The sequence below is a fragment of the Crocuta crocuta genome, unplaced genomic scaffold, assembly GCF_008692635.1.
Source record: "Crocuta crocuta isolate KB4526 unplaced genomic scaffold, BGI_CrCroc_1.0 scaffold16, whole genome shotgun sequence".
Lineage (NCBI taxonomy): Eukaryota > Metazoa > Chordata > Mammalia > Carnivora > Hyaenidae > Crocuta > Crocuta crocuta.
This window is the reverse complement of record NW_027531893.1, coordinates 816,636-830,803: the sequence shown is the minus strand read 5'-3', so window position 1 is coordinate 830,803 and position 14,168 is coordinate 816,636. Positions and strand designations below refer to the sequence as shown.

At 40.0% G+C, this 14,168-nt stretch overlaps 1 protein-coding gene across 1 annotated transcript in view; it reads left to right on the top strand.

Annotated features, from left to right (window-relative positions):
• The window catches only part of HYAL4 (hyaluronidase 4), a 15,546-nt gene extending 2,242 nt beyond the window's left edge, over positions 1-13,304 (top strand). The window contains exons 2-4 of the mRNA XM_077773329.1: positions 1,599-2,598; positions 11,047-11,136; positions 12,762-13,304. Coding sequence (XP_077629455.1) covers positions 1,645-2,598; positions 11,047-11,136; positions 12,762-13,163 — 1,446 coding nt within the window. The 5' untranslated portion in view covers positions 1,599-1,644 and the 3' untranslated portion in view covers positions 13,164-13,304. The remainder of the gene's footprint in view (positions 1-1,598; positions 2,599-11,046; positions 11,137-12,761) is intronic.
• The last annotated feature ends 864 nt before the right edge of the window (positions 13,305-14,168 follow it).

The following is a 14,168-nucleotide window of genomic DNA, read 5'->3' as shown; positions in this document are numbered from 1 at the left end:
TGCGGGGCTCGAACCCGCGAACCGTGAGATCATGACCTGAGCCGAAGTCGGACGCTTAACCGACTGAGCCACCCAGGAGCCCTGCTGAATTTTAACTTTAAATAAAAGCTTTCCCCCCTATTAATGAACACATATGCAAGTAAATCCATTTTTCTTATCCCTAAGGCAGAATATAATTTAAAAAATCAAGAAAAGGGACATTTTTAAGGACCACGATTCTTATTGTATGCATAAAATTATATCCTCTTGAAAATACTGTTTTTTTCATAATTTATACCTTCAGGGTAACATATTTCATGTTACTAAGATGAGTAATCTTATCCATCTTTGTGCTGTGAAGGAACACATTTATTCAATTCACAGATACTCATGTGCAAATATCTACCTTCATAATTCTTTAAAACTTATATATATATATTTAATATTTGTTTTTTATTTTAGAGAGAGTGTGAGTGGGGGAGGTGCAGAGAGAGAGAGGGACAGAGGATATGAAGTAGGCTCTGCACTGACAGCAGATAGCCCGATGAGAGGCTCGAACCCCCCAACGACGAGATCATTCCCTGAGCCAAAGACAGCCGCTCAGATGACTGAGACACCCAGGCACCGCCCACCCAAACTGATATTCTGTTTATATCCGTTTTACTTAGCACTTCTTAAGTGTCTTTGAATAAAGTTTCACACATTATTTTAGCAATTGGTCAGCTCAAGTTTTCTATTTTTCATAAATTATTTTAAATTTTGGGTTGCCTTACTGTCCTAGGCCTAACAAATGCTGTACGGTTTAGCTGGTGACCTCTAGCGGCTAAAAATGAAAATTACGTACAATATGCAGCACACTGCTTTGGGGACGGAGATACTCAAAAGCCACAGATTCCGCGAAAAAACTTCCGTCAGTCTGAGTTTCTGGTTGTAAGCGACCGAAACGAAACCTCACTGACTTGGGCAGAAGCGTGCTGTCCCATGAGGACAATCGGGCCCCTTAACAGCAACACCATGGATATCAGGTTCTGGATGTCCCTAGAGGCCCTGCTACTTTTGGACGCCGGAATTTCTGGCACTACCACCTTCCAGGCTCTTTGATTCCCAAGATCTCAATTCAAAATCCAGAGTAGGATGGATCCTGACGGCGATCGCACATCCTCACCCTAGCTGCAAGGAAAGCTGGGAAAGCATTTGACCATTTTGGCTTAGCGAGATAACACAAAGTTGTAAGGTTAGATGAGATGAATATTTTATCAAGTATGTAAGCTTAGTGCCTAGGATTTGATGAGTTTTCAAAAATGATAATGGGTATAACTTTACATTTTTATTTGATCATGAGCTTTTTTGAGAGCAAGGACCACGTCTTACTCATTTTGTATTCTGGGCATAGGGTCTGAAGTTCCAGGAATGCTTATTGAATTGCATTGCTTGCCCCTGAATGGAAACTCAGTCACTAGGCCTGCTTCTATATCTCAATTTATTTATAGTCCTCTTTAAAATCTTTAAATAAAAAACACTTTAAAACATAAATATATAGCAGCAAGAATAATATCCATCCAGTATTTGAGTCTTTTTCCTCAAAATTATCACTAATAGAAAATTACTTCTCCCTACAGGCCTTCCACAGTACATTAAAGAAGAAGATTAAGGTTTTATCTTATCATGAAAGTATTATCGGAAGGACAATTAAGGTTTTGTGTTGTTCAAACTGTACATCTCACATCATGGCTGCTCATACTCTTTATTCTGAAGTCTAGCTCTTCTCTAAAACCTGCTCGACTTCCAGTTTATCAAAGGAAACCTTTTATAGCTGCTTGGAATGCGCCAACGGATCAGTGTTTGAAAAAATACAATATAAGACTAAATTTGGGAATGTTTCAGCTGATTGGAAGCCCACTGGCTAAGGCCAGGGGGCAGAATGTCACCATATTTTACGTCAACAGGTTGGGATACTATCCATGGTATACATCACAGGGGGTTCCCATTAATGGGGGTCTCCCTCAGAACATAAGTCTGCAAGTACATCTAAAGAAAGCTGACCAAGATATTAGTTATTATATCCCTGCTGAAGATTTCAGTGGACTTGCTGTTATCGACTGGGAATATTGGCGACCCCAGTGGGCCCGTAACTGGAACACAAAAAACGTCTATAGACAGAAGTCAAGAAATCTGATTTCTGATATGCAAGTGAATGTATCAGCTACTGATATTGAAAAAATAGCCAAAGCAGCATTTGAAGAAAGTGCAAAAGCTTTCATGAAGGAAACCATCGAATTGGGAATGAAGAGTAGACCCAAGGGCCTCTGGGGTTATTATTTATATCCCGATTGCCACAATTATAATATTTATGCCCCGAATTACACTGGGTCATGCCCGCAGGAGGAAGTTTTGAGAAACAATGAGCTCTCTTGGCTCTGGAATAGCAGTGCTGCTTTGTATCCTTCTCTTGGTGTCCGAAAATCTCTTAGAGACAACAAAAACGTTTTGCGCTTCTCACAATTTCGGGTGCAGGAGTCTATGAGGATCTCCACCATGACATCCCATGATTACGCTCTGCCTGTGTTTGTCTACACGAGGCTAGGCTACAGAGATGAACCTTTATTTTTTTTTTCTAAGGTAAGACACCCCTTGCCGAAGATGGGGGGCTTTCCTCCCTATCTCTAAAGGAAACATTTCTTTGTTAATTATGTTTTTTGAAGAATTGCCAGTTAGTGGTCATTTAGAAAGGAACCTAATTCTTTCTTCAATTAGCCATCCTCTTAGACTCTTCACTTACACAAACTGAATTTTAATCATCTTATTTACAATTATTCTTTTAAGGAACACAGTGTGGAGGGAAGGTTTAAAGTGCTAAGAACCAACTGTTACCGCCTCCTCCTCCCCAACTTTGATGACGCTCCCTCACCGTTGGCCTTTATTGAAATGGTTGGTGGTGAACAGGCTGGAAAATCAGAGAAGATGTTTTAAAATGGAATAATTTGGGGCCCCTGAGTGACTCAATTGGTTACGTGTCCAACTTTGGCTCAAGTCATGGTCTCGTGGTTCGTGAGTTCCAGCCCCGCTTCAGGCTCTGTGCTGACTAATTAGCTCACACATGTGGAAGTGTAATTGGAAGCATTCTTGCTTCTGGCCTCACCGTCTAATGTAAGAGAGAAGAAAAGTGTTCATTTTCATGTATAATACCAGTTTTCATAAAAGGTACGAGGCACAACAATGTGAACATATGAACACTAGTGAACTGTACACTTAGAAACGATTTAAGTAATAAATTTTATATGTGTCTTTTTACCATAATTAAAAATTGTTTAAAATTAAAAAAAAATTTCAAGAAGCATAAGGGTGAATCTGCAAAAATAGGTGGATCTGCAGACTTAGCCATCTGGTTTATTCTTGCCTCATGACCAGAGCTAATGGAAAGCAAGAGTGGTGCAAGTTCTCAAATTCAATCATAAATTCATCACTGGTAGATGGTTTTGCAATCCTAGGTTAAGACCTACAAATAAAAGTTTTATTCTGTTTATTTTACTGTAGTAGCATACTATTTATTACCTGGTGAGGGAGCATAAGGCAAGCTGACAGGCCGCAACCGCCTCCCCGCCCCCACCCCCACCCCAAGGTGGGAGACGTGTGATATTCCTTGGGCACTCCTGGCTGCCCAAGAACAAAGGAAAGGGGAAAACAAATGGTTAACTGATAGAGATCATAGTCTCAGGACCTAAGTCTCCCTCACCCCTCCATAGTTCTGTGGGAAACAAAAGCAGTAGAAAATGGCGGATAGAACTAAATTTCCTTATACCCTGCAGCCCATTGACAAATACTTGAGGCAGGCAGAGTAAATGTTTCTCCGGGAACTCCCTACTGTCTTAATGCTAATACTTTGCCAGAGGGAAAAACAACCTTAGCTTGACAATCACTAGGCCTGCAGGATCTTGTAATCTTCTTCAGCATATGAAAATCTCACTGAACCCCCCCACCCCCACCCCATAGTATATAACCAGTCTCTCCTCCTGGTCCAGGGCAGCAACTCTTGCTGCCCACCATCCTATCCCCTTCGCTGAAGCACCAAAAGCATCACCTTTTTCACCAGACACCTTCAAGAATTCTTTCTTGGTTGCTGGCTCTGGACCCCACAAACCCCACTGTCACTCCAAAAACCCCTCATCATTTCCCACGAACCATAAGGGTAACTTACAAAATAGATGAACTTTCAGCCTAATTTCTCTCCCTTTTTTTTTTTCTCACTTTGCTACGCTAGTCACTCAGATGGAAACTTCTAGAGGTAAAAATCTACAAGATGCCACTCTAACGGTTGGCCTTGAATAATTATGTGTAAACTTTCTATGATATAAAAACCAGAGACTTGTTCAGGCCTTCACATGGGTATTCTAAGATACTACTGGGTACTATGAGTTTATCACATTTCTTCCTTCCCCACCATTACAAGTTTCAATTCACCAGCGTGTATTAAAATATAAAGATGCACTGAGTGCGAGGCATCTAAAGGAGGCTCAGGAAAGACCCAGGTGAGGTACAGCTTAATCCTCAAAGGAGGGAAAGACACCGATGTATCAGGACTTGGTAAATGCTATGCCTTGGATGCCATTAAGGAGACGCGTAGGAAAAAAAAGTATTGTGAACTGATACTTGTACTTCCCAGAAAAGTCAGCAATAAATGATCGAGAATGATAGGAAATCAGTACTGCCTGGGAGGTTTAAACAGCTATCTAGATCTTCACAAAATAGTCTTGACCCTGGAGCTTAAATACTACTTTCTTCTATGAAACTTTGTTTCCTTTTCTATATTTGGCTCAAATAAGTTTCTATCTTTGGTGATAATAAATTCACTTTGGGAAGAAACAATAAACTTGATGGGACAAAGCATTCATTTCAAAAGATTAGTTTAGACTCTTGGTACATTCTGCACATTCCGTAAACCTAGATAACTTTCCCTGAGTGGCCGCGACATCAGAAATATTTATTCTAAGTAAAGAAGGAACAATAGTTAGGCTCTCATGTAGCAACAATTCTCTTTGGCAGTCCCAGGAATCATTCTGGAAACTTTCTGAATGGAAACGTATTTCCAAATGTCTTAAACCATCAGTTTACCCACCAGTTTACTCTCTTGTCCATAAAAATTCTGCCCACAAAGTTTTAAAAACCTGATATTCCTTTGTACCAAGTCATAAATGACTAATAATGGCTTCCATTTCTAATTTTCCCAAAGATAGCTGCACTTTAGTTATTTTTAAAAGATTACTTATTTATTTATCTTTAAAATGTTTATTTTTTTATTTTTGAGAGAGAGAATGAGTCAGGTAAGGGCAGAGAGAGAGGGGGACAGAAGATCTGAAGTGGGCTCTGTGCTGACAAGATCTTTATCAATAAGTAGCAAATTTCTTAACCTGTCAGACCTCAGTACCTCATTGTTTCAATCTATAAAATGGGACAGTATTATCTGCCCTACCTGCCTACCAGGAGTTTTATGAAAATCAAATGAGAGCATGTATATGAATATTTGAGGCACTACAAAAACATATGTTGTATAGCTGTCACTTTTAACAGGTACTAAAGCCTTGAATTTAGAAAGGAACTATCTAGGAATGAAGTCTCAGTCAGCTGCCATAGCTTGATGGGATGATATAGGGACAGTTAACACCTTATTTCAAATGAGAGATTGTTTACGCTACTTACATGTGCACAACTTGAATAGAACTTGATGCTATGTTTTAAAAAAATAATGAAAGGAGTTTTGTTGGCGAATAGATTTAAAGATCTTTTTCTCTAAAATTAATGAACATCCCCTCTGCTGATGCACAAGGGAGGCTCATTAGTGAGACTCCAGCTCCCCGCAGTGGGCGCCTTACTTACATGCACTGTGGTGAGCATAAGGCAGTGAAACCTTATGAGTGCAAAGAAAACACTGGGACCTGGAAGATTGGTTGCTGTTACATCGTCCACTACTGTCTTATTTCTTCTTTCCCGTGACACCACTCCTGTGGCTCATGCTTTTACGTGGTCCTTGTCTATTCCCAGAGGCATCTTTTTAAAATTTTTAAATTAATGCTTATTATGTATTTTTGAGAGAAAGAATGCAAGTGGCGGAGGGGAGAGAAGGAGGGAGACACAGAATCTGAAGTAGGATCCAGGCTCTGAGCTGTCAGCACAGGGCCCAATGCCGGGCTTGAACTCATGGACTGTGAGATCATGACCCATGCCAAAATCAAGAGTTGGATGCTTCACCGACTGAGCCACCCAGGCGCCCCTGTTCCCAAAGGCATCTTACCTGTGACTTCCCTCACTGAAAAGTGCCCTTGCTCTTTTGGTCCCCAAACATAGCCGCTCTGTGATTCATTCCAATATCCTGCTCTCAGCTAGGGGACAGTGAACTAATTTGGTAGAGAAATTTGTATTAATATCTGCTATTGACTCCTCACCTCCAGTCAACATATGCATGAAGACCTGTCATTTTGAATCAGTTCCAATAAACTCTGATAATGACTCTAAAAGACACATTGGGAAGAAACTAACATTTCCTCCTGGTAATCAACTTTAGAAAGTGTGTGGGTTTCATTGCAAACATCTGCAGCTTCCTTACTTACTGAGCATGGATTAATAACCTATCAATACAAATTGTAAATGCTGTGTCTCCCTCTTTCCTCTGATAGCAATGCTTTAACCCAAAGGAATTCATGGGAATTTTGGGGTTTCCAGTTCAACATGGTAAGAAGCTTGGACGTTGCCACTCCACCCTAAAAAGTTCAAAGTAAAACAAACTAAACAATCAACTCTTCTTAGATTCACAAAAGAAGTGAGGACACGGCAAGTTGCTGCCCTCAAAGTTAGGGAAGCAGATAGGTGAGTGTAGAGAACTAAAACTTATTAGACCAGAAACCCCTGTGGGAGCCACTGCCAGAGTTGGGAAACCTCAACCATAATTGACAAATTGCTGGAGGCTCAGTGTGGACAAGTCCAGGGTCTCCGTCATGGGTAGGGATATACTTTTGTGACTTCTACCTCCAAAAGCTTATTAAGTACTCATAGTGAATATCACAGGAAAATCTCATGCACCTGGTAGGGAAGAGGAGGAAAAGAACCATTTTGAATACTTGAGAGCCTTTTGTTCTTTTTTTAAAAAAGTTTTTTAAAATTTATTTTGAGGGAGACAGAGAGAACAGGGGACAGAGAGAGAATCCCAAGTAAGCTCCATGCTGATGTGGGGCTTGATCTCAGGAACTATGAGATCATGACCTGAGCTGAAATCAAGAGTCGGATGCTTAACCGACTGAGCCACCCAGGTGCCTCAGAGCCTTTTGTTCTTCTTAACAAGGTCTGTCTTCAGGAGAAACTATTTAACCAGAACCAAACCCACTGGAGACTTATCAGATCCTAAGTGAACTAGGGGAAGGGAAATACTCAACTCTAGCTGGCTCTAGTCTTCCACTAGCAGGAAGGTAAATGCCCTGCTCTAACCCCATCTAGCCAGCCTATTCTAAGAAGAGGGAAACATAACTGATCAACCTGTGAATTCATAGTCCAGAGGCAAAGGCTCACTAAAAGACTGAGACCTAATCATAGGACTGTAGAACCCTTCCATTCCCCCTATGTCTTACTAGCACATTTACTAAGTGCCTATTTATAGCAGTTCCTTTTATGAGCTATTTGCCTACCAGAAAAAATTAAATCATGTCTAGCCATCAAGAAAAAACCCCAAAAGCTACAGGACATTCTAAAAGGCAAAAAACAGAATTTGACGAGACAGAGCAAGCAACAGAACTAGACTCAGATACGGCAGGGATGTTGGAATTATCAGACTGGAAATTTAAATCAACTGTAATGAATATGTAAAGGGATATAATGGATAAAGTAGAAAGCATGCAAAAACAGGTGGGCAATGTAAGCACAGAGATGGAAATTCTAAGAAAGAATCAAAACGAAATGCTAGAGATCAAAAACACTGTAATAGAAATGAAGAATGTCTCAGGATATCTCAATAGAACCCTCCAAAACTTAAAAGCAAAGAGAACAAAGACTGAAAAAACCAGAAGAGTCAAGAACTGTAAGATAGCTGAAAAGGGTACAACATACATGTAATAGGAATTCATAGAAGGCCATTGGGAGATTTTGGCCCTCTGATTACATCATGTGAAAATGGCTTCACTGCATTCAAAGTGAGTGGAGGCAGAAGTCCTGCTCCCTTATATCTTTGCCAAAAGAGGCAATGGACATGGACCCAGTAGAGTACTCATTCTGGGCACCACATGGATGGCTCCTCCTCTGTCCCATATTCACCGTATCATAGATAATTTTTAAAAACATTTCATTTCCACTAACTCATTAGAGCCTCATGAAAACTCCTTCCTTTCCTGTTACGTCAGGTCTGATCTATTCAGCAGACATTGTGGTCACAGAAATGGAAACAGATGTGAGCCTGAAAGAGAAATTAGTTCAAAGCAAAATCTCTTCCTTTTTTGAAAATTTCCAGAAAAAAAAAACTTAAAAATTGAGATTATAAAGCCTTTAATTTGAGTGGACTATAAAAGTGTCAGCTAAGAAGATTTATCTCTCAAGTGTTGATATTAATATAAAATGCCCCAGGTAAAATTCAACTGTGAAGTTCTGGTTTTATTTACTACCAAATCACCCAGTTACATTTTCCAGCATATAACTGATGGAAATTCATCCTTGGAGTAAATGGTGAATGCTTAGTATCTTTTTTTTTTGTTTGTTTTGTTTTCTAAAGTTTATTTTTTATTTTGAGAGAGAGAGACAGAGAATCCCAAACAGACTCTGCACTCTCAGTGCAGAACCTGACCACACAGGGCTTGAACTCACGAACTGTGAGATCATGACCCATGCCAAAATCAAGAGTTGGATGCTTCACCGACTGAGCCATCCAGGCACACCCCTGAATGCTTAGTACCTTAAACAGTGAGAGAATAGACTATAATTTAGTAACCTTATTCAGGAAGCCTGCCATAGATGCTTAAATTAAGAAACCAACTACATACCTTCAAATTCTAATTTCCTTCTGAAATGGCCTGGTTCATGTTAATCTTTAAACACTAAAACAATAATCCTTTATGATTACAAAACCAAAATTCCCCTGGTGAGATTCTATTTTTGCCTGCTTAACCATACTGAGAAAAATTCTGGCAGCTTTACCATGACTAGATGAATCACAAATAAAGCCCATTAAATCAGAGACTTTGAAATGATACATGAACAATTTCAGAGACCAAATACAAGGGCTGGACCAAGTCAGAGCCTGCAGGTCCTTAACACTGTGTTATTTTGCTTGGCCTTGGGGTCCAAGTGACACGAAACCCCTCTGAGGGGGGACGTCTTCAGAGGGATGTTGAGAACTGGAAAGAGAACTTAGCCAAGAGGAAGTGAGGTGTTCTTCACATTTAGAGAAGCAAACACTTTTGGATTCTGTTTCTGGGTCATGTACATAAGGCTGGTTTGTGTGCATGTGCCCCTGGTGGACTTTGATTAAACAGCTTCTGGTGGCTATTTACAGGCTGATTGTCATCAAAATAATATCTTGTTTGGGAAAATGCAAGTTCTTCTTCAAAAATATTTCATGTTTTTCCATATTATTATGGAGTTTAATTTTTGAAATTTTACTTTTCATTCAACATGTGTGATACTCTAAGAAAATGAAGAATAAGGATGCCTGGCTGGCTCAGTTGGTGAAGCATATGATCCTTGATGTCAGGGTTGTGAGTTCGAGCCCCACATCGGGTGTAGAGATTACTTAAAAAATAAAATCTTAAAAAAAGAGTGTGTTAGGAGATGTACCAGCCTCGCTGGATGACAGTCACAGCGAGGAAATGGCAGTGTTTGCACAGCTCCTGCCGTGAGAAATGAAAACTGGTATCTCCTTATGCTACTACTGGCTCATGTTGGAAATGAGCCTGCAGGTATTGACCAGGCCTCACAATATTCCAAATCAGACCGATATTCCCCACACAGATTCCTCATAAGAAAAAGCATATTCCTGTCTTTTCAAAAGAGATTTTAGATGAAAGCACTGTGGATGATTTTCAAAAGGCTCTTCCTATGGGCCTAGCAGATCCAAGACTTAGGTAATAAAGGGGGTTAAGAACACAAGAGTTACAATTAAGCCTGGCCCTCAGACAAAGATTCTATTTTAGAGTTAAGGAACAGATAAGGGCAGAACTTAAGTTAATACTTATACCTTTTATAACTGGTGATGTATGGCAATCCCTTCCCTAAGGCCTACTTTCCGCAAACACCCTCCCTGGCAGCTGGGATAAGAGTAGCTAAAACCTACCCGAAAAGCAAAGGCCGACACATTTAGGGCCTCCATGGTGTTTACACATTCAGCATCAAGTCAAAAAAGTTTCCACAAACAACTTGTTTCTGCTTGGAGCACCGACCCCCAAGGCATCTTGTGATCAGTATTTGGAGTGACTTACTCTGGCTTTGAATATGCTGATTGCTCCCTGTGAAGGAACCTATTGAGAAACCTCTTCTTTTGTGATTATGGGAGCAAACATTGTGTTTCCTGAAAGATCTGTTTTTCTTAATACTTCTCCTTAAACAAACAAGGTATTGACCCCTGCTCACAAAGGACCTTTTTATGCTAAACACATTGTCTTGTATGCTAAAGATACCTTCCTTCCCCATAGGATAAACATCTAAGTCACCTACCTCAATCACTATTGATAGAGGTTATGCAGAAGTCTTCTACAAATCTATGTTCCGGAAAGTTCTTACATATCAAAGAAATTTGTCATCAGAAATCATTGTCTAAGGCAAATGCCCCTTGTGTCATCCCCCAAACACTTAATGATAAAATAAAGTTGAGCCCTAGTCAGAGCAGAGATGCCTGCCTGGTGACCAAAAAGATTCTCGTGGCCTCTCTCATCCCTCCCTCGCCGACACTGTCCATCCTTCAGGGACCCCTGGACCTGCTGGAGCCAACCTCTGGAAAGAGTGGAAAATCATACTATTATAATGAATTCAGCCTCTAATCCTAATCCCTGGCATGCTGTTTAATATCCAAATGAATCATAACCTCTACTTTCTTCAATCCAGCAAGACCTAATCAGTACCATTGGAGAAAGTGCTGCCTTGGGAGCTGCAGGCATGGTTATCTGGGGAGACATGAATTTAACTTCATCTAAGGTAAGGTAGGATCTTGAAGGCATAGTTAATATTATTTAGAGTATTTGTTCTTTTCTTCTGGAGCTAACTCCAGCGGGAGCTCTCCTGGCTCCCACAAAAAAAAAAAAAAAAAAANAAAAAAAAAAAAAAAAAAAAAAAAAAAACAGCTTTAGGATTAGAGTCCAAATCGGTGTCCAATATATAGAAGGTGCTCAATAATATTATTAACTTCTGTTAAGATAGTAATAAGAATACTGACATTTGTTGACTATTCATTATGTGCTAGGGTTGTGCTAAATGCTCTTTGTTTTGAATTTGCTTACTTACTGGTCATAATAACTCTTAAGAGGTAAGGACTACCATCCTCATTTATAGAGGAAGAAACAAGAGAGGAAATCCAACTAGGGTAGCAGCTAGTTAGGCTAATTAATGGTGAAGTTGGCATTAACCAGAGTTTGACTCTGGAGCCCTTGCATTAAACTACTATTAAATGTGCTATATCCTATTTTGAGAAGAGGAAACAGATGGTAACTTTTTAATCTCCACATTGAACGATTTTGTCCTCTATGGGGAAATTAGCTGAAAATTAAGAGCGTTTAAAGTGTGATTTATATGTCTCTTCAAATTTCTCCCAGTTCAGATATTACTTGCTCCAATAATTCTTCCTGGTTTTCCCCAATTCACATTAGTCACAATCTCTTCTGTATTTCCAGATGTTTGTTTATATCTCTATAGTCTGATACATTTTCCTGGAATTGTATCCTCAACATTTTGTTAAATTAAATTTTTTTGCAAGTTCATTTTGATCTGATATTATTCTTAGAATTTCAAAGGCTCAACTTGTTGCAGCCAAGATAGTTTTCATGAAGCTGGGAAAATATAAAGTTAAAAGTCTCCTCTCTCCAATAGGAGAATTAGGTAGAAATGGGGAGAATCAATTTCTGACTCTCCAGGTGTGATATTTCTCTTCCAGCCCATGTGACTCACGAGTGGAGCCTCATCAGGAAGTTTATGCAGGAAGTGCATAAACCAGGTGGCCTCTGTTTAGAACACATAAAGGGAGCCACAAAAAACATGATGTAGTCAGCCTTCTAAGCTTTCTTGTGTTTGACTTGTATACAGAAGTCTAGAACCCAGGGCAGTTGATATTTGAGCATGTTAATACAGGAAAACCCAGGAAGCTAGAGGTTGACAATAAATCAGTAGAATATGAGGATTCAGGTTCCTATACAACCATGAAAGGTACCGCAACACCCAAAAGGTGGCCAGAGGACAGCAGCTCTGGCATGATTTCTAATTTGGGTTTGTTCTTTTTTTCACATGCATTAACTTGGGAGCTAGAAGGAGAAAAAGAAGATGTAAATTGGAAGCAGGCAAGTCATTATATGCTGACTCGGGGGCCCATTTGCAAGTTCAGTTGCTTAGCCCCTAGTGTAACATAGTTTCCATCTCCTGCCCCTTGGACCTTTCATCCTTTCTGGTCGTCTAGATACCCTCTGTTACAGCACCTGAGCCTCAGAGATCATCCACTGGCACCAACATGTTAGGTTTCCCTCAAGTCCAAAGAACTGCCTTGTGGGCATAGATGCTTTAATCGTACTGGTACCAGGAAGAACACTAAAACCCCTTTGTTTCCACATTTCTAGGGTAACTGTACAAAGGTGAAGCAGTATCTGAGTTCTGACTTAGGGAGCTACATAGTCAACGTGACAAGAGCTGCTGAGATCTGCAGCCTTCACCTCTGCAAGAGTAACGGGAGATGTTTAAGGAAGATATGGAACTCCTCGGATTACCTTCACTTGAACCCTGCAAGTTACTACATAGAAGCCTCTGAGGATGGAGAATTTACTGTGAAAGGAAAAGCATCTGATACAGACCTGAAAGTGATAGAGGAGAAATTTTCCTGTCATTGTTATCAGGGATATGAAGGAGCTGACTGCAGAGAAATGAAGACACTGGATGGCCGCTCTGGGCTCTTCTCTTTTTCTGGCTCACTAATAACACTATGCCTGCTGGTTTTAGCAGGTTATCAAAGCATTCGGTGGTGAGATAATTGAGTCTGAAGGGAATTGTATGGCCTGTAATCACTTAGAGAAGAGAGGAAAGCTAGGACAGTTTTTTTCTCTTATGAAATCCATTGAAAGGTATCATAAGTAGACATTATGTATGTCACTTAACATAAACAGGGACATACTGCTTTATTTGACTCCAATTTGGCTGAGAAACCCGATCCAGGAATAAAATCAGTACATTCTTCTTCACTACTTGAATGCTTAAGTTGTATTTAAACTAGAGTTAGTATATTTTAGTCTTTATATGAACGTGTGTATGTGTGTGTGTGTGTGTGTGTACACATACCAATTTAATTGTTGGTTTCAAAGACTGGTTTTTCTGGCTAGCAATTTTATCAAAGACAGATTACTAAGTAATTATCTGATTCAACAGAAGAGGTCACTGCAGGGTATGAACTTCAGTCACTCAATATACTGAAGAGGATCAAACGCAGAGTGTCAGTTCCAGCCTTCAGTTCCCACTGGGCTTCTCTTTCCCACCTGAGCCCACTGAGCACAGAACCAGGTCCTGGAGGGATTTCCCATAAGGGTGCAGAAGCTAAGGCAAGGGAGCTGTTCCTAAGTCATTACAAAGCCGTCTCTTCTAATATGGTGCTTCTCACCCACTAGGAGTCCTCTTACTGACCCTGGCAATTTAAATACTGTAAAAGGCTTCAGGATAATATCCACGCTTGCCTAGGCTGACATTGCTCTAGATCCAGAAATTGATGTCATGCTAATACAAATGTAGTTTGTGTCTTTGCAAGCAAAAATCAGCACTGAAAGAAATACTTAACAAACAGTTAAGGGACCTAGAAGTGCTATGGGGAAGGGGTTCTGCCAATAAATATTTGATATTTTGACCCCCATATATAAGTTCCGAGCAGTGTAGTTTTAAGGTCAATTTGAACTTCATTTGAACTGTGGTTTCACTGTCCATCTAGATGTGTGACTCTGGGCAAGTTATTTTTATTTCCCATTTTCTCACTGAAATTTGGTAAT